This window comes from Nymphalis io, chromosome Z, assembly GCF_905147045.1.
Source record: "Nymphalis io chromosome Z, ilAglIoxx1.1, whole genome shotgun sequence".
NCBI lineage: Eukaryota > Metazoa > Arthropoda > Insecta > Lepidoptera > Nymphalidae > Nymphalis > Nymphalis io.
Genome location: NC_065918.1, coordinates 11432914 through 11453932, shown reverse-complemented (window position 1 = coordinate 11453932; position 21019 = coordinate 11432914). Strand labels below are relative to the sequence as shown.

The window sequence follows — 21019 nt, the reverse complement described above, 5'->3', positions numbered from 1 at the left end:
CTATAATTATTGGTGCTTGCAATCAAGCGCATTTCCAAATTGTGGAATTTGAAATGCATAGTTGAAATGAATATTGACTGTTTGACTTTACAAATGGATCTTCGAAATATGATGATATTAAAAAGTTAATATATTCCAAAACGTTGGAAAATTTGACAGTTACTAGCCAATCTGGTATTAAAACAAAACACGTCAGATGAAAAAAATAAATAAATACTGAATCATTGCAATAATCCTATTCACGCATATTATTGAAAGAAATGGATTGTTCCCGTTCCTTTTCAACAAAAAGTAAATTGATTTGTGTACACGGCTTGAATTTCCTATTCTATCAAATACTTTATGGATATAACTAGTTTAAAAAATAAACACATTTATTTTAAGATATTTTATTGAGTATACTTTGAAGATTAATAATAAAAATGAGATATAACAAAAAGATCCTTAAACATTAAAAAAAAGTCTATACACTATTGATGTATACAGGAGAATCAATATCATTGGAATAATTATATTATTTTGTCGGTGGATTCGAGCATTACATTTAAAAAATATATAAGTATTAAAATAACTTTCTTCGTCAATGTACACTGCAATATTGTGACTAAATATTATACGTGTAAAAAAATAGCCATACGAGACATAAGGAAAAATCTGTGACGCGAGGTAGCCACGAGATAAGATCCTTTACAGAGATCTATTAAATTACGTATAATTTAATTTGGACATTTATTATCCAACTGTTAATTACCATAAGAGTATATTAATGAAATAAACAACTTACGAAATAGTGCTGTGTATCAATTTATTATTTCATGATTAGACGGATAGCTTATATTAATATTCTATTCTAATATATATCAGGAAGCATTACAGTTTTTGTAAACATAATCATAGCCATATTGACATTAGCAAAAACTTAATTTGAACACCACAAACGCACGACAACACTTACCTTCACTGAACCATCCGTTTAATTTAGTACGACAGTTTACGTTGTTTCGACAATATGTTAGATAATGTATGGAAATGAGTAGTTCATCATTATTAAATTTAAAAAGTACAAAATACCTACGAGGTATTTTTAAATAAACACAAAATGTGAATTTTAACACGGTCATCGTAAACTCTGATATCGATATAATTGAAGTTTAGACAGGTGAAGGTGAATAAAGGTAATGTACTATACATTTAAAATATATCCATACGCATTGGGTGCACCATCATAAGGTTAATACAACAAAAAAACGTCGTCAAATATCAACTAAACAACTGGTTTGTAATAAACCTATATAAAGCGCTTTAATTTACTTCAAGTCATTTAAAGTCCACGCGACGCTTATTCAAATACATCAGTTGATTCCTTAGGTCCATTTTTATTGGTCGATAAAAAAACGCGTGTGCGGACGATTTATTAAATGCATTGACACTGAAATGAGGCCCGCAGATGAAGAAATAATTACATTAATAAATAGAGATTTCTTTTAAAACCTATTAACTCAACGCATCGACCAATGAAAATGAGTATTATAAAACGTTTAAATGGACAGATAAGACTCGATCATTATTCGAATGACATGAGATTAGCTGGAAGTGGTTTCACCATTTTGTACGTGACATCATTTATTTTTTCAACCCATTGCTTCGCCGTTGACTCACATCCGGTCCTGTAATAGAATAACTATTTTAAAAACAACATTTTTAAACATAAATTAAAACTAAAAATACAATACGATAATTATCCGTGTAGTGACGGAGAAAGAATACATTTCACTGCCCCTCTCGTTCCCATGGGTGTCGTAAGAGGCGACTAAGGGATATCTGAGCGACCATCTGCTCATCTGGTGGTAGGATGCTAACATCCGCCTGGCTTGTTACCACCGTACGCATGGTGAAAAACTCGTGAAGTGGCTTGCAGCCGCGTTTCGAGGTCAGCCAGCGTACAGCCAGAGCCCGAGCGAGTATTGCCGCGATGGGTGTTGGTCCAATTGGAGACGGCTGTTGAACCAATGCCGGGGGAAACTGTATTGACCTGCCGGACAGGGAGACCCGAAGAAACGGCTGTTCCGCTGGCCGCCCGTGGCATAGTACAGGGGCCCGAGCGTGCCTAACCAGCTCGTGAGGCTGCCCCACCAGGCCACGCATAATTTTGGGGTGGACCGTCGTGCCGGTTGGTGACCGGTAGGTGGGGTCCCGGCGGCCACTTCCGGGGGGGTTCGGGGGCCCTTCCGTCCGGCGGGTCAGTTTATTTTTCCTTTTGGCAACCACTTGGGGAAACACGCCTCCACACTTTGCCCATCCCTATCGTGGCAATACATCGCTCGCTTCACGTCTCTTTTCCATTTTATTTTTCTCAAATGGCGCAAAAAAACAGAAATAACGGTCGTACAGCGGTGCACCCCCCCAACCATACCCTCGCTGTTTGAGGTCGAGTTCTCTAACATCCGAGGACTCCACACTAACCTCAACGCTGTCCACCACCATCTCGAGACAGCACGGCCAGCAATGTTGTTTCTCACGGAGACACAAATACTCCGTCCTGCCGATACCAGCTACCTTAATTATCCCGGCTACACGCTTGAAGAATCCTTCAAAGCGAAAGCCGGAGTATGCTTGTTCGTCAGGACGGATGTTTGCTGTCACCGACTGCGCTGCTTGGAGGACCCCTCCTTCTCCATGTTGGTGGTACGTGTGGACCTGGTTCGTCAGAGCCGAGTCTACGTGTGCCTCTACAGATCCCACAATGGTGACTTGGAGACAAGCCGATTATTTGACCATCTTAGTCGGGTGGCAGATGCTGCGCAAGAGCAATTTCCTAACGCGGAATTGGTGTTTTTGGGGGATTTTAATGCTCACCACGAATCCTGGTTGAAATCCCTCAAAACTGACCATGCTGGAAGGACTGCTCATGCTTTTGCTCTCACACATGACTTGACCCAACTGGTTGATCAGCCCACCAGGATCCCAGGCATTGATGGGCAAGCACCTTCTCTACTGGACCTTCTGCTGACTTCTCACCCGGTGGAATATCAGGTTGTGGTTCAGGCTCCTCTTGGCTCTTCGGATCACAGCCTTATTTCTACCAGAGTGCCACAGGCCAAGCTGCCGCCACTAGCGGTATGCAAACGTCGCGTTTGGCACTATAAGTCGGCGGATTGGGACGGTATGCGCGATTACTATGCGTCGGTCCCTTGGAAGGAACGTTGCTTCAGTGGGAATGACCCGACAGCTAGTGCCGCTGCTGTTGCTGGCGAGATCATGCTGGGAATGGAATACTACATTCCTAGCTTAGATCTCGTCAGTAGGAGTACGCGTAACCGTTGGTTCACTCGTGAATGTGCCGATGCTGTATCATCTAAGCAGGCGGCATATCGCAAGTGGATTAACGGCTGCATTAGCGGGGCATCTTACATTGACTCACTGAAAGCAAACTATAATAAAAATTCCAAGTCCTGTAGAAAGGCATACACGAGAGCGGATGCACAGCGCATTGTACAGATTGGTCATGACCTTGTTTCGCATCCTAGGGGCTCCCGTAGCTTCTGGCGTCTGACCAAGTCTGTGCAAAACAATTTCTGCCAACCTTCGCTGCCACCGCTCAGAAATCCGGACGGATCGCTAGCTCACAGTCCGCAAGAGCAAGCTGATCTCCTGGCTAAACTCTTTGCCGACAATTCCGTCATCGATGCTTGTAGTGCGCTGCCACCTACCTTCATGTGGCCATACGATGCCTGACATTAAAGTCAGGCAACGTGATGTGCGTACGGAGCTGCAATCACTTGAATGAACGGAAAGCTAGCGGTCCCGATGGAATACCAGCCATAGTGCTGAAAAAGTGCGCAGCGGAGCTGTCTCCTGTGTTAACGCGCCTGTTCCAACTTTCTCTCTCTTCGGGATGTGTGCCGAAGGCTTGGAGAAGAGCTAATGTGCAAGCGGTTCCCAAAAAAGGGGATCGGTCTGACCCGGCAAATTATCGGCCAATAACTATCACCTCAGTACTTTGTAAGGTGATGGAACGGATTTTAAACAACCAACTGATCCATTACCTAGAAGATTACTGTTTAATTAATGATCGTCAGTACGGGTTTCGACCAAAACGGTCCACAGGTGATCTTCTAGCGTACGTAACACACCTCTGGGATGAAGCTATCGACAAGCATGGAGAATCGTTGGCTGTCAGCCTCGATATCTCCAAGGCTTTCGACAGGGTCTGGCACAGAAGTCTTCTCTCCAAGCTGCCGGCATATGGTCTGCCTGCTCAGCTATGCACCTGGATTGCCAGCTTCCTACACAAGCGTAGCCTTCGTGTTTTAGTTGATGGTTGCGCTTCACAATTCTATGTAGTGAATGCTGGGGTCCCCCAGGGACCTGTGCTATCTCCCACACTCTTTCTTTTGCATATCAATGATATGTTCTCTCTTGGGAGCATACATTGCTATGCAGACGATAGTACAGTGCATGATGAATACCACGGACGCGCAGTGGCTGGGCGAGCGGAAATTGAGGAGAGGCGGAAGGATCTTGTCATTGAACTCGATAGGACTTTACAGCTCATCGCCAAATGGGGCTCTGATAGTCTTGTTGAGTTTAATGCCAAGAAAACACAGGTATGCGCTCTCACGGCGAAAAAGTCAACATTTTCCCCTCTTCCCTCCCTCTGTGGTACTCCGCTGGTGATGCAAAGCAAAATCGCCATGATGGGGCAATCCCCAGGACGTTCGCTGCGACCTTAGTCCAAGGGATTACATCGAGGCTGTTATAAAAACAGCTTCACGGAAACTCGGAGTTCTGAACAAGGTGCGGCGCTTTTTCGCGCCACAACAGCTGTGCCTGCTGTACAAAACACAGGTACGATCTTGCGTGGAATATTGCTCGCACCTTTGGGATGGCTCCGCTAAGTACCTACTTGAGGCCTTGGACCGGTTGCAGCGACGTTCCGTACGCATTTTTGGCGACGTAAAGGTCACAAACACCCTTGAACCTTTACAATTGCGTCGTGAGATAGCAGCACTGAGCGCTTTCTATCGACTGTATCACGGCGAGTGCTCTGAGGAATTATTCTCTCTAATTCCTGCTTCCCCCTTCCTTCTGAAGTCCACGCGAGCTGGTTCTCGATGTCACCGCCTAACTGTGACATCAATTCCATCGCGAACAAAGAAATTTGGCAACTCCTTTCTTTGTCGCACTTCCAAAAAATGGAATTCCTTACCAGCTCACGTGTTCCCCTCCTCTTACAACCCGGGTTCCTTCAAACGAGGCGTGAAGAGGCATCTTGCGGGCCGGCAAGGCGAAGGCGGCTAGTGCAGAACGTTTTTCCCGTCTGTACTGGCCGTCGTCGCGTTTGGACTCTACTACCACTTACCATCAGGTGGAGTAGAGTCATTTGCCCTCCCGGCGAATATAAAAAAAAAAAAGAAATACGAATATGATTCCATTCGCAGTCCATGACTGTGGGGACGACGTTAAGAAAACCTCGTTTTACTTTTTATTTAAATTCTACAGAAAATACAACGACTTTAACGATTGCATTCTTTTTTTTAAGCTTTCTAGTACTTTGTGGAAAGTTCTTACGGAAAGAAAATATAAAAGTTGCGCAGAAAATTGGAAAATTTCTGAAAACTCAACGACTATTTAACTTCGCACGTGTAAGTTAATTGTAAAGCGAATGATATGAATTTAGCAGACAACTGTTTTATTTTTGAACAAATATAAACTTAATAGTTTGGAAAAAAAGTTGCACAGATATTTTTTTAATTTTCTACATGTATCTTTGTACATTATTTTTTTGTAAAAAACATATTGATTTTTTTAAATAGTCTGCTACATTCACACTCATCACGTTTTACAGTTCGTGCGTCGCAAATGTCTTTTAACGGCTGCATCGGTCAGCATATTCGATCGATCGAAAAAAAAATCTATTCATTTCTTAGTGCACGCTGCATAGCAGATTCGTTCGAATCAAAGATATTTACGAGCAAGTCAACTCGAAATTAACAACGTAGAAATGTTGCATTTATTTCCCATCGAGCTGCATTCAATGGCAATCGATTACAGTTCACAGCAAATCCTTGCTATTTGACCAATTAACGCAGTGTGTCTACATTGCAACGCATTAAAGCTTAAAAATGAAGTTCCTGGTTTATGTTGAACAAATTGCCAAGTCAAATTGAAGTCATTAGTACCGCAACCAAAGCCACTAAGTTCATTGGTTTCTGAAAAAGAGCCAGATTCTATACATTTTTTTATTTATATCCAGCAATACAATAATTGCTTTTAAACGACGTTGTTTGACGCGACAAAAGTTATTTGAGATAATTTTATGCTTACTTTCAAGGTAAGTATAATAGGAAACACTAAAATTTTACTATCATGTGGCTGGTGCAAACTACGTTGGCAGCTTACAACTGACATGGTGTTAAGTACGTTGGTAGCTCTGAATTGCCAAAAGCAACCAGAAGTGAGTGTGTTTACTGAAGTTTTTCTGATTCTGAACGAAATGCCACTTGTCGACTTTAAACGGTTACAATTGACAGCGCGGCTCGCATTTATAGCTAAAACTGGACAACGTCAGTCGGGTCAGTATATTAAAACGTGTAGTTACATAATGTGTGTTATATATGCACTTATAGTCTCCATGATATATGATGAGCATGAGGATTTATAGATTTAAAAAGAACCACTTTTTTTGTATTTGGTAAAATAATCTTTAAATTATAACAACAGTCAAAAGTTTGTAATAGTTTGGTAGCAAATGAGTAAATATAATAAGTTATTTTTAAAAACAAAGCAATTATCAATTTAATTGAAAATTGATACAATCGTTAAAATCGATTCTTTCTTTAATATCAATTATCTCGAAAAGATATTAAATCGACTGATAACTTTACGTGTAAGAAATGACAACAAAACAGCAAAGCATTTTTCATTTGATCGTGGTCGATTTCAGAAGAATTCTGACGTCATCATCACAGAACATCAACGCCACATGCTAATAATGTAGTGCCCCATTTTTATGCTACCACGATTCTTAAGTTTCTTTTGGCACAATTTTACTATTAATGATGTCTGCCAAATGAGCAAAGTATATAGAAATTTTGTTCACCAGCTTGAAGAATGAGCCTGCCTGAATTTTGATTGGATTACTTAACGTCGTATTACTCGATATGAACGAAGGCTCAGGAACCAAAACAATAATAATGAAATAAGTAACAATACTAACTTAAACTTGTAGATGGTACCAACGTGATGGTCAATCAACTGGAAAGCATCGGAGGCCTCACCCTCCAGCCACACGGCGCGCCAGCCGTCATGCAGCGGTAGCACCTTGCAACGTTCCTTACTAAAGTCGCTTCTGGCTGTCCTGTGACAAAAATCAAATAATTCTAAATCAATTTATTCGACTAGGCTATCAAAGTACTTAAAATAGTAATTTCACACGATTAGGCACGAAAATCCGAAAGAAAAGGAATCGATAAGCGATACTATGTTTTTTTAATACTAAATATTTTTTTTTTATTGTTTAAAAGATTGTAATTGTTTATATCAGATCAAATTTCATTATTTAGCGCAACGTTAATTATAATTATTTAATGTAAATTATAATGATATTTATTAATAATTCCTCTTGACTGCATTTCGGCCAACGCGGTCGAAAGCTCTAACAGTTCAACGTAACGGTGAGACAAAATCCTACAATAAAATTCAATAAACAATTTTTAACCTAAGACAATATAAAACAAATTTCGACAGCCTGTTATAATTGCACATATATATTTTTGATATATTTACAAATCGTGGTGGCCCAGTAGCAAGAACGCGTGAATCTTAACCGATGAACGTGGGTTCAAACCCGGGCAAGCACTTCTGAATTGACACGTGCTTAATTTCTGTTTATAATTCATCTCGTGCTTTTCGGTGAAGGAAAACATCGTGAGGAAACCTGCATGTGTCTAATTTCATCGAAATTCTGCCACACGTGTATTCCACCAACCCGCACTAGAGCAGCGTGGTGGAATAAGCTCCAAACCTTCTCCTCAAAAAAGGAGAGGAGGCCTTAGCCCAGCAGTGGGACATTTACAGGCTGTTACTGTACTGTATATATTTTTTAGATTAATTCCATGTAAAATGAAGTCGAGATGTATTTTAGACTATGTTTCTTGTTCATTAGGTATGAGCGCTCCCATGAAAGTACTGCATACGAGCTAAGAGCTGAAAAGGTCTCATTTTCATCAATGTGTTTTAGCTCTAAGGACTAGGACGAATAGATATCCCAGTACACTTCTTGCGAACATCCATTGGTGTCCTGTTCGTGCAAAATGTCCAATATATGTCCTCAATCTGATTCATAAGAGCCTAGTCCACCAAGAGTCTATTAGAACTTCCGTTTTCAGACTTACTGGAGTCATTAACAAGTACTGACACCATTGTTCGCAACTTGTGCATAACGTCAGGACCAATACGACTCCTTTCTCCGCCTTTCTCTCGTATCAGCTGCTGCCTCTTTTGTTTTGTTTGTCTTATAATTATATCACTCCGCTTGAGACTGTCTGTTCAGGAAATGTCTAAGATCCTACGGCTTTGTATTTACGGCCAGCAATTGCTTTTGCCATTTGCATGATCCTATCGTCCAGAGTCACACGAGTACATCGTACACTACTACTAGTGGGTCGTTGGGCGGGGTCTTTAATTTTTGGGAGCCCATCAGCTTTTTCTAACTTACCAGAAACAGTTTAAAGACCATCGGCTTTACGTGCTTTCCGAGGCACGTAAGTGTATAAACTGCTAACTTCCAAAATCTAGGCTGCTACTGAGAACTTTTCGACAGAAAAACCAAAGGAGTTTTATTAGTTCGACCCGGGGTTTAAACCCGTCCTGGGTCGTGAACAGCGGCCTTATAATCTAGCAACTAGACCAACGGGACAATATTATCAATACTATTAATACACAATATTAATCTAAACTTCATTTACACATTAACTAATTATGTACTAATACCACCGATATAATTACAAATAAAGTACTAACCCTTTAAAAGTTTTAGAGCCATAAAAGACCAGAATATTGCTGGACAATTGTAGCCAGTAGCGCTGCCACGAGGACAACGATATCTTCCTGCCATCTTTGATTATCGTTTTTCTTCGAACGTAGCTTTGAAAATCACACTCCGCGGGATTAATTATTGAGAGCACGTCACTGAAACAGAACAAACTGTATCTTCATATTTATATTTTAAGCTTTAGAATACCATTAATAAAAATAAAATTAATATTGACATTGAAAATAAAATTCGACATATATTTGTATATTTTCATGAAAATGTTTTCATACGCGTTGCTGTTAGTCGCTAAAGAAATATCTGCAGCATATGAACTTTTATAATGTTCAAAAGATAGCCTTAACTATTATTATATGAATGCGGACTAGAGAACCTCTGCTAGGTAGCATTGGTAAAAAATAAAATAGAATATATGTTTCACCTATATGGCAATGTCTGTGACATCTTAGCACCAGAGACGGAACTGGGAGATTCCAAGAGCGTGTCGTCCAAAAGATTCACTGAACCCGCCGGTGTTTTCTCATCCTTGTCTTCACTGTGACTCTTGCCAAATATGCTATAATAACAATACATTCATATTATTTTTCAATTTAATGAACAAAATATAATGTAAAATAAAAGCTTACGAAAACTCTAAAAACTAAATTTAAAGGAGATATTCTCTTCGATTTAATATTGCCAGTTAATTTAATGTTATAGGCGAAACCTGGCGAGTTAGATTCAATTTCAAACATAGAACGTTTTCAATATGTCATCGGAAGTTAATTGATAGTACATTATATTAAGATTCTGTCTGGACACTGAGATCCAACAGCTAACGTGAATCAATGAGGTCAATATCAAATCTTTACTAACCGTTAGAACCTAATAAAATACCTGAAATCAATACAGAGTGCGTTCACTTTGAAGGCAATGTTAGATTTCTGTGCTTCTTCAAACGGTTATTTGAGAAGTTGGTTAATAAAGAGTTTTTATGCATAAAATTTACAAAGTATTATATAAATATAAATGATAATAATTGTTTACTAAGTACACATATATTATCATTATGTTCTTTGTCAACTGATCATTTTTAACCATTAAATTCAAGTGTTTAGTACATTTCAAATAGTATAAAATACTACGTTATATTTTTATATGTGTAACCGAATGTGTTTTTTAAATTCTGTAGATATCTTTAGTGTACGTGAATATTGCCAGCACTGGCAATTAATAAATAGTTTTTACTATATTGACATAAGATTAGAACGTGTCAGTTTTTATAATAAATGGTAATGGCGAATGTACATCTTTTCTCTGAATATAACAATATGAAATAAATATAATAATGGCCTTCTGTACGTCAATACCAAATAACATTCGTTCATTTTGTTAACATTTCGTTTTTGTACCACCCCTCGAACGGGCACTCTCGGATTTTTTGCAATTGCGTCACTCCGAATCTAATTACATTTAGTTATGTAACAATTTATGTATTACATTAGTTGATGAAGAAAATGATTAAATCAATATAATATAAAATAAATGTGAGTAATTTTAAATAATAGTCTATCTCCATACCGCATATTGTTAGCATGCTCGGTGTGTTACAAACAATCAACATTCGTACTTGTACAAATTGTACAAAAACTTTAAACGAATATAAATTAATTGATTACCATAAAATATTATTTTAAATAATATAAATGTCAGAATAGTTACATATTTTATGATCAATCAACCGCACCATATCTGATAAATCATAATTAAGAATTATTTGTTTACATTTTGTACAATTTGTTTGAAACAGAACAAGTATTAAGGTGAAAATTAATTTACAGTGGAAGTAAGCAGAACGTACATAACATGCATTCGGTTAAGAAGCCACTAAACTATTGAAAAAATTATAGACCGCATAAAGCACACGTGTAAAAAGCGGACACTGTTTATTGTAATATCACCCGATAATAAAATTAAAAAGTAAATTCCTCTGTATAAAAAACTTTATCCATACTATTAACGGACACTTATTTATAAACATTATTAAATTATAATATTTTATAACTTGATTGAATTTTATTATTTCGATTACCGAAAACATTCATGTGCAACATCAAAGAGAAGTTGTTTTAAAATGGTTTTGTCGTGACCTTGGTGAAAATAAACGTATCCAGTAATATTTAGGCGAAAATGAAACAAAAATAATATTAATCACAACAAGCAGGTGCACAATATGGTTATGGCCTTATTCACAAGACATAATCAATCATAGCTTATGTACATAACGTTATATCATTAACGCCAATTAATATTTTATTGTTATAACATTCGAAATAATAAAATCAAAACGATTTATTTACATTTTCATATTAAAATGAGTGTAACGTATATTTTTTGTGTACAACTTAACTTCTGATCCATATTTAACATTTATTAAAAAATAAAATAAATACATATATAATTAAACGACTCATATAAAGTTAATAAAGCTAAAAAAATATTAAATATCAATAAAAGCTAAATGTAATAATATTATAATTATATTATAATTATAAACGAGGATTTTTTTTTACTATTTTTAATATTTCAACAAGAACAACTAATATTATATAAACAATAATGCTATGATTTAGCTCGCCCAAATTTCAAATTCATTCATTCAAATTCATTAAATCACGAAGAAGGTACATTGCAAAAATATTATGAGATTATATTTAATGTAAACAAAAGAACCGGGTAGCTTTCAAATTAAAGAATTACAATCATATTATTATTTAACTTATAATATTTTCAAAATTGTCACGTAGCACTGTTACTTATATTATAAATTATTTTTATTTGACCATTAAAACCTTTAAATTTCTGTTATTAAATTTACCATCTGTCAAATTTTATTTGTGATTTAACGGTAAGCCGTATCTAAAAAAAAAACAAAACATAATTTTTTTTATATTCTGGCCATTGAAACAATTTTATTCGCAATTATAATATCGGCACAGAACAAAGTAATATTATTTTTTTTTTGTTTGGGTTGTTTTCGTTCCCGGTTCTTATTGTAATTTTAGTAAGAACATTTTTAAATGACCCATGCTGGTTCAGATTCATTTTTCAGTAAAATACCTTCCTCATGTCACGTAACGCGCATTAAGCATGCATTTACTTTTCATATATATATTTTATCTAAATACAACAAAATGCAAGCCTTCATTCAATTTACCGTTAGGAATTTAATACACTCACCCCACACCGAAATTGACCTTGTGAAAATTTCTTGGTAAGCTCGCGCTTCGAAACCTATGATTCGATTGCCAGTGTGAAATACCTTTATATATGTGTACGAATTTTGCAAAATGAATGCTATCCCGCTTAATAAAAACTCCTTTTTTATGGCTATACCATAATATTCAACTCGTATTGAATATAAATTTAAGTAGGATAGCATTAAGGTCTTATTTATAAAAAACGCACACATCATAAAAGCATATTTATTATATTCTATTAATTTACGTTGTGTGCTGTTAGTCAATAATTATTCTGTCTGTATAGCGTACAATAATGATTATGTCTCGGTTTTTATAACCACACAAATATCGAGTACATGCGTTGACAAATAATAATGAGGGTTGAGTCGGACCCACCGACATCATGACGTACCTATAGGGAACAAGTATGAAATGAAATGTTTTAATAGAAGCGGAAGTTATACAGTTGACTGACTGATGGAACCCAAATATTCCAGTAATACAATAATCCAATTTACTGATAATATTTATATACGTTAATAAGAATATCATTTTAAGCGAATTCTCAAGAATGTAGATATTAGTCGATTGCATATTAAACAAAATGTATTATATATTGTAATGAGACCTTTTTAGATATGCTTTTTAAATTCCAAGTAGTCGACTGTATAAAATATACCAGGATAACAGAAATACCAATGATCATTCACGCAGAACATTACAAAAATACATTTAAAAAATCAAAATTATAATTGAGCGTTTAAAGTTTAACAACCAGTAAAGTAAGAAGAAAAAAATTATAAAAGAGGAGAAAAAAATAATATGTTGTTTCTTCATATTTTTCTCCGAATTCCAATTCCAAATTAATCTAAAATTTATTTGAATGTTTGTCTAGATATTTTTCATATTGATATTGTATGCTGTATTATATTTTATTATTATAGTCGAATACATATCTTTTGAAACTAGGACGTGGCCCTTGAAGATACCAAACGTGTAAACAAAGTTAACTACTATTTTATCGCTCGTGTTGCATTTAGTATGTAAGCAAATAATCATAAACATTTCTTAACGGTCTTCTACCGTTGCATTGATATTTAAAAAATACAGTATTTAAATGTGGAATTGATATTTCATTTTTTTTATTCAGCATTTATGAATTTATCTTGATAATTGCTCGACTTACTCAGATTTTTATTTAACATAACATTTTAATCCTTTTTGTTAAGTATATATTTCATTCCATTAGCTTGTTTTTTAATTTTAATGTTTGAATTTTATATTTTAAGTTAACACTTAAAAAATATTATATGTACGTATTTTGACTTGATTATAAATAACTAATAATAATAATTAATTCATGTTATCATTGTGTAAAATTAACAAAAGACTACTTACTTAGAACCGAGCGAACGACATTTCCTGTGAGTTGGTATGAATTTAGTTTGGCTGTACGAGCCTTGGATTCTCAGTGAACCTGATCCGAGGCGATGCGATGGTGACAAGGTGAAGGGCGTCGAAGAACCCTGGACTTGAACTTCCTTAACAGACTCCTTAGAGCCGACGCAGCTACTTATAGGTGACGGTGGCTCCAATTTTAATGACAATCTGTACACAAAAATGTACAATGTACCATAATAGTAATAATGTTCGTGTACATACTTAATATTATAATGTCTGCCTGTTAAGTGATTTAGCGATGAAAAGCACCGATAAACCATTAGACTGATTTTGATGAAATTTGGCATGAAGGAAGCTTTTTTTTTTTTATAGAATAGGACGGTGGACGTGCATATAGGCCACCTGATGGTAAGTGGTCACCAACGCCCATAGACATTGGCATTGTAAGAAATGTTAACCATCGCTTACATTACCAATGCGCCACCAACCTTGGGAACTAAGATGTTATGTCCCTTGTGCCTGTAATTACATTGGCAAACTCACCCTTTAAACCGGAACACAACAACACCAAGTACTGCTGTTTTGCGGTAGAATATCTGATGAGTGGGTGGTACCCAGACGAGCTAATACTAAGCTTAAACCACAAGGAAGGAGATAGGCTGCTTTTTAAACATAACACCTTCCCTCCCCCCAAACACGTGGGCGGTGCCGCGGCCGTAAACTAGTATTACATATGTATTCTAACTTACTTATAATGATCGTCTTCCAAAAACTTCTGTAGTTCTTCTATGTAACGCACGCTGTTGAGATAGTTTGCAACGTGAGGAAGTGGTTGTATATCATATTCAGAAGTCTGATAACGTTCCAGTGTCTTCAAAACTACTGCCATTTTGGCGACACGGTGAGGAGACCCGGAGCCCACGGGATGTGCCATGTCTATATAAACTAAGTCCGTGAGAAATATACCTGGAATATATAACAAAATAAGATAATTATGTATACAAAAATGGCAACATTAGTAGTAAGTTCGTTTTAGAAACTTTAACTGTATTTTGTGACGTATATTCGACGTGTTTCTGTCCGCAGCTTCATCCGCATAAAACTACGTCTTTTTCTGTACCGTCGATCAGGCCTATGTATAATTTCATGATGATCGGCTGAGTAGTTAAGACTCGAAAGCGGAACAAACAAACAAATTCACTTTCGCATTTATTATACTAGTAACGATGAAACCAGAGTAATATGGATGTGTGTTATTGTCACGTCTACTCCTCAGATACCGTTTTTTTAATCTTCGATATGTTAGAAGAAATCTTTAAGACTTCAGCGTACCTTTTATACAACGTACCCAGTAAATTATACAATTAAACAATAAATATAACACATGAAAATTAGTTACATTAAAAAGTATATTCTTATAAAAACGAATAACGAAGCTTTGTCGCGATCTTTGACCGATTAGTATTTAATTCGTCCAAAGTATTCGGTACGTATTTATCCAGTCCCGATTTTCGAAACTCTTTTCCGTGATTGATTAGCTCTCATAATAAAATCACATCAAAATGATTTGTATATGCATACTTAAAATTGAAGGTTAATTATTAATTATAGTCTTACGATCATTTGTATTTATGCTTCGTTTTATTCAAGTAACGATAAAAAGTTTTTATAAATGTTGTATATATTTAACTCTACATTATTATTTTCTCTAAAGGAATCGGAGATATTCCGCCAGAAAATACATCGAATGACAAATAGTAATTGTAACTGTAAATTGCAGTCGTCGTAAGCTTTAACGTAAAGATTGTATATGTACTCTAGTAGAAAACGACTTTCGGACTGTTATCTAGTTTTTTTTTATCTCTAATACATATTTTATTTACTTGGACTACAGGAACCCCGATAAGGGATGCTATTTATGATAGACGTTTGTGTAAATATATTAATAAACTAACATGATTACAATTATAATTCGTTTATTTGTCGTTTCCGGCCACGGGAAACAATATTTATTCTTTCAATATGATAAAATCAAAAATAAAGAATACTTTATAATCAATTCTCTGAACAAACACAATAATTACAAAGTGATTACCTAATTATTGTTTTGTTTTTTTTTAAGCAATATTTTATTTAGACCATGAAATCAAACATAAAATTTACAATACAATTTCTATTTTTGACCCTCATATACTAACAACTTTCGTTAATTTTTTTTTTTTTATTATGATTTAAAAATTATTCATAGCCTAACGACGAGATTAGTTTATTCCTATTTTTAAAACATTTCATGACATCCAGGCTATTCTAAAGCTAAAGCATCTCATTCTCCATTCAAGTATTCAGACATAAGCCGAACATATAATCAAGCATGTTTATGGACCTTTTTATATATCATTAATAGAGTTAATGTTAAGTGAATTTCTCCTTAAAAAGCAAAAACACTGACGAACGAAGTCTAGTTAAATTTTTATTGTATAAAATAAGAATAATCATTATAGGCCTTAACAAATACGCATATTAATGATAAAACTCTTCGTAAAATGACTATTTCATAATATTGTGTTTTTGTATAATAACTGACCATGTACTGGGAACATTAAATATTAGTAATAATATATATATATATATATATAATAATATTGCCACAAATTGTTTTTGGTTAGTTTTGTTAAGGAATAGTGTAAGGAATGTGCAACATATGAAGTCAAACATGCACTGTGTTAAATATTGCTGGCTAGCAAAACAGAAATAGAGGACTAACATTAAGATAATATTATATATTAAGATGCACATGGGTCATATTTCGTTTCTATAAACAATTTTTAGTTGAGCTGAGCATAACATTCCGTAAAAGCTTTGGCTTCACTCTGTAGATATGAATTTCATAGTTGACAACATTTGTAATTTAAGAGTAGTTTATATAAAAGTCGATAAGTGCTTAGAATTATGTGGTTGATAACAAGAAATATTAACAACTATAATGTTACATACACTTTATATCTAATTGAATATATTTAAAAATTTAATGATTTTTCTTTATCTTCTTTCAGATTAAGTAGTTTCAAGCTATCATTGAAACCTAAAAATTCTCAGTAAATACCTTATGGTATTCAAAAATATCTGCAATCTACAAATTAATTCTTTGAATTATTATCTATTATTATCTATTTATCTGATTTTCAATAATACATACAAATTCAATTAATTCACAACAAATTAAAGCTTACCAAGGTAAGGTATGCATGGTAGAGCAATAGACCGCATGTACTCTCGAAGAGCTGTCCAGTTATCCTTCTCACCAAACAACTCTGCCAATTTGTCAAACTGTTGCTTATCCTTTTTGGATAAGCAGGACCAAGTTTTTGTCAATCTGTTGAATATTCAATGAAGCATAAATTTGAAATATTTCAAACATTATTTCGCATCATCTTGACAAAATAAGCCATATAATAAACATTCTAAAATAGATAAATCTTCAGTTTGAATTATAAATGAGATGTCTTAATTAAGTAAAATTTTATGAACTTGCAAGTTATTAGTAATTAATTACCACAGCTTAACAATATTGACACAGAAAGTTTGAGAAGGTATTGACATTTATTTTATATCTTAAATAGTTTTGGCCTAACTAGCTCCAATCTTTTTAATTAAAATTCTCTTACCTGTATATACTAGCACTATGCAAAGCGGATATTACTGCGAATAGTGAATGAAGGTTATTCAAATCATATAATTTCTTTGCCACCTTTATGAAGTGGGCCAGTGTCTCAGCTCGAGCCTTTGGAGATTGACCATTGAGTATTTCTTGAACAGTCCAAAAACTTACCTACAAGCATAAATAAGTTAAATAAAAATTTAAAAGTGACATATACAGTAAGTGACTTATTATGAATTTTATAAAAAACTTGTATATAGTGTGTAAAGCAATTTCTATCGCCATTGCATACAGCTTTGGCCAGTTGATTTGAGATGGTATATTTACCGCCACTTTAGGAAACCTTGAGAAAATTAAGATTAACTAACCAGACTTAAATCTGATTAGTAATTTTTTGACAGCAACCAATGACATAATAGCCTTCTAGCCGTCCAAGCCTTGTTCTGCATTAAGCCATATTAGTAAATATGACTTTACTCATGATTTCAAAAACTGGCAGTTTATGTATAAAACATATTCATATATAGTAATCTATACAGTACTATAAGTTTATTTATATTTTATTTATACACACTTTTAAAAAGCTTGACAAAATAATTACCCTGTTGAATCTTTTAGTGAAAGCTACAACATTTGGAGCCACAGTCAACTTGTTGAGTTTTGTCCAGCCACATGTAGTAAGCTCCTCTGGCTGAATTGATTTAAAGCAAGGCAAGTCAAGAAGTGATAATTGATTAGCAATATCTTCAGGAGCTATCCGCAATGCTGAGCACACAATTTCATCCCAGGACTGATTAATGGAGGAAGCTGCTGGAAGACTACTTGTCTTATATTGATATATTGGATTATGCTGACGGTTGGCAGCGTTATCGCCAAGTCTATAACAATTGAATATATTCATCAGCATTTGAAATTATACTTCAAAACTCAATTAAATGATCACTTTTTTGTTTATTATTATTTCAATTACTATTATCACTAATTATACTATGATTATCTCAACTCTAAGATTCATATTTAGCTTGGTATATGTACCTAAGTTAAATAATTGGAGTAAATCCAAAGTCAATTGGCAGTTGCCATAAATGTTTTAATAAGCTTATACAAATTTACTTATTCAAATCTATATATGACAAATATCCTATTTGTGACATATAGATTTTACTACCTAAAGATTATTTGAACAAATACAAGTTTTAATAACGCTTACGCATAGTTATAGTAACAAGCACAGTCATCTTTAATGTATGTTTCTTCACCATGAGAATTTATGGGAGTATTAGAAACTTTTTTAGTATTCTGCTTGCATGATGTTTTATCTTCGAGTGGCCAATTCTCTTCATCTTCATGCTGTAATAATCGAAAAAAAAAACACCTTAAATATTTATATATGAATAATATTTCTATCATTGAGTAGAAAGTTTTTTAATTTAGAAGCCAGTGCAGTAATTAACCCATTTCTACTAGATTAACAGGAATTCATTAATTTAGTAGAATTTGATTAATTATTGTAGCACTAACTAAGCAGGTGTAGTAAGTGCCATAAACAAAACCCGGTAATCTGAATATACAGTTCCAGATGAACAAATTAATAAGCTTTAAAAAAACTAATAGCCATTTTTTAAAAACAAAGTCATACCTCTACAATTCTAAGAACAGCCAGGCTATCACTCAAAATATCCCGTGGCATTTCTGGCTATAAGAATTGTAGCACATAACGCAAAATATTTTAAACTTATTAAGATTTAATTGAATAATTTTAGCACTACAATGACCACACAATTAACATTGATAAATAACTCAATTGATTCACTGAAGGGCAAAATATCGTGTTTACGATAGCAGATAGTCAAAAGTAAACGATGTGACTATAATTAAGAGAATAAATTTGTAAAAACACTCCTATAATGACAGCGACATGATTATCACTACAAAATTTATCACATTCACAGCATACTAATTGTCAACTATTTATAGGTATGTACTTATTACAGTAACTTTAATAAACTGTTTCAAAACGAATTAGAAATAAAACTTATTTCCACAAATGGGATTTCATATTTTTTTTATTAAAATCTTAACATTTATTGATTAATTAATTAAGCTCAACATTTTATAATATACGAGGTAAACGTTAATATATCAGGATTTAAATTTTAAAAGGAAACAAAATAAAATTATAAAAGAATAATGAAATTATTAAGAATTACAGAATGTTACAATTAAATTAATAAATTAAATCAAACAAGTGTGCATATCAATTCGCAAATCAAACTTAAATAGTTCGTTCTGAAATCTGAATTTCTTTCTTTACAATCGATAATAAAGAATACTCAATTAGACATATTTTATAATCTGTTACTTGTATTTGTATAGGTAACAATATAAAGAAAGCTATTCATCATCGGGAAAGATTTCAATGCATTTTTTGATTTATAATTATTCTTTTTAAATATAGCTAAAAATATTTTGTTATTTGAAAACAAATTTAAGCTAGTTTTTTTTTTCAAAAAAGTTGAATGGGCAAGATTACCCTTGTACAGATTGTCGACTATTACGGCAAAATTCAATATAAAATACATGTTACTTTAATTACATTAAAAATAATATTATAAATATTGTTGAGAATGAGAAAAATATTAGCCGAGCATTGGTCTCTTTTTATAAAAATATCTAGAATTTAGTATAACTTTATTTGCATGTATACCAAAAAATGTTAGCAAAACGCTTTACTTTTGTAATTGCTTTATTATTGAAACATTTTGTTTTTTTTAGATTTTTACAAAGTATAAAGTTTCAATCAATCAATCAATCAACAGCCAATCGTTGTCCATTGCTGAACATAGGCCTCTCCCAAGGTGCGCCAAAGCTCCCTGTCCTCCGCCTTCCGCATCCAGTTGGTGCCCGCCACCTTCTTAAGGTCGTCGGTCCACCTGGCTGGAGGGCGCCCTATGCTGCGCTTGCCGATTCGTGGTCTCCACTCTAGGACTCGTCTGCTCCAACGGCCATCGGTCCTACGACATACGTGACCAGCCCACTGCCACTTCAGCCTGCTAATTTTGCAAGCTATGTCGGTGACTCCGGTTCTTTTCCGGATAATCTCATTTCTGATCTTATCCTTCAAAGATACTCCGAGCATAGCTCGCTCCATAGCACGCTGAGCGACTTTGAATTTGTGGACTAGTCCCGCAGTTAGTGTCCACGTTTCGGCACCGTATGGCATGGCAGGTAAGACGCATTGGTTGAAGACGTTCGTCTTCAAACATAGCGGTATAGACGACTTGAGGACTTGACGAAGGTTGCCAAATGCTGCCCGTAACCGTAACAGCCTGTGAATGTCCCACTGCTGGGCTAAAGGCCTCCTCTCCTCTTTTTGAGGAGAAGGTTTGGAACTTATTCCACCACGCTGCTCCAATGCGGGTTGATAGAATTCACATGTGGCAGAACTTCAGTGAAATTAGACACATGCAGGTTTCCTCACTATGTTTTCCTTCACCGTAAAGGACGAGATGAATTATAATCACAAATTAAGCACATGAAAATTCAGTGGTGCTTGCCCGGGTTTGAACCCACAATCATCGGTTAAGATTCACGCGTTCTTACCACTGGGCCATCTCGGCTTTATAGACGACTTGAGGACTTGACGAAGGTTGCCAAATGCTGCCCAAGCGAATTCTTCGATCG

At 34.9% G+C, this 21019-nt stretch overlaps 1 protein-coding gene across 3 annotated transcripts; it reads right to left on the bottom strand.

The window, feature by feature from the left end:
• Positions 1-392: 392 nt before the first annotated feature.
• On the bottom strand, positions 393-19356 carry LOC126780679 (ras-specific guanine nucleotide-releasing factor RalGPS1). 3 transcript variants are annotated; one of them, XM_050505308.1, is made up of 12 exons: positions 18975-19356; positions 18546-18685; positions 17937-18213; positions 17343-17506; positions 16908-17050; positions 14427-14643; positions 13675-13884; positions 12275-12328; positions 9477-9611; positions 9025-9192; positions 7220-7360; positions 393-1667 (listed from the first exon to the last, which is right to left on the bottom strand). In XM_050505308.1, the coding sequence occupies exons 1-12, from the start codon at positions 19023-19025 to the stop codon at positions 1565-1567; spliced, it is 1803 nt and encodes a 600-aa protein (XP_050361265.1). In that variant the 5' UTR covers positions 19026-19356; the 3' UTR covers positions 393-1564. The 3 variants fall into 3 exon arrangements, with proteins under 3 accessions (XP_050361265.1, XP_050361266.1, XP_050361267.1); XM_050505309.1 differs by lacking the exon at positions 12275-12328 and having other exon boundaries at positions 18975-19353; XM_050505310.1 differs by lacking the exon at positions 18975-19356 and having other exon boundaries at positions 17937-18142.
• Between the last annotated feature and the right edge of the window lie 1663 nt (positions 19357-21019).

Coding starts and splice junctions, on each gene's coding strand:
- LOC126780679 (XM_050505308.1), bottom strand. CDS start 19,025: ATGCCACGGGATATTTTGAGTGATAGCCTGGCTGTTCTTAGAATTGTA. Junction 18,686..18,974: donor CTGTTCTTAGAATTGTAGAG/GTATGACTTTGT, acceptor CGATTATTACAG/CATGAAGATGAAGAGAATTG. Junction 9,612..12,274: donor AAGGTCAATTTCGGTGTGGG/GTGAGTGTATTA, acceptor TTGTTATTATAG/CATATTTGGCAAGAGTCACA.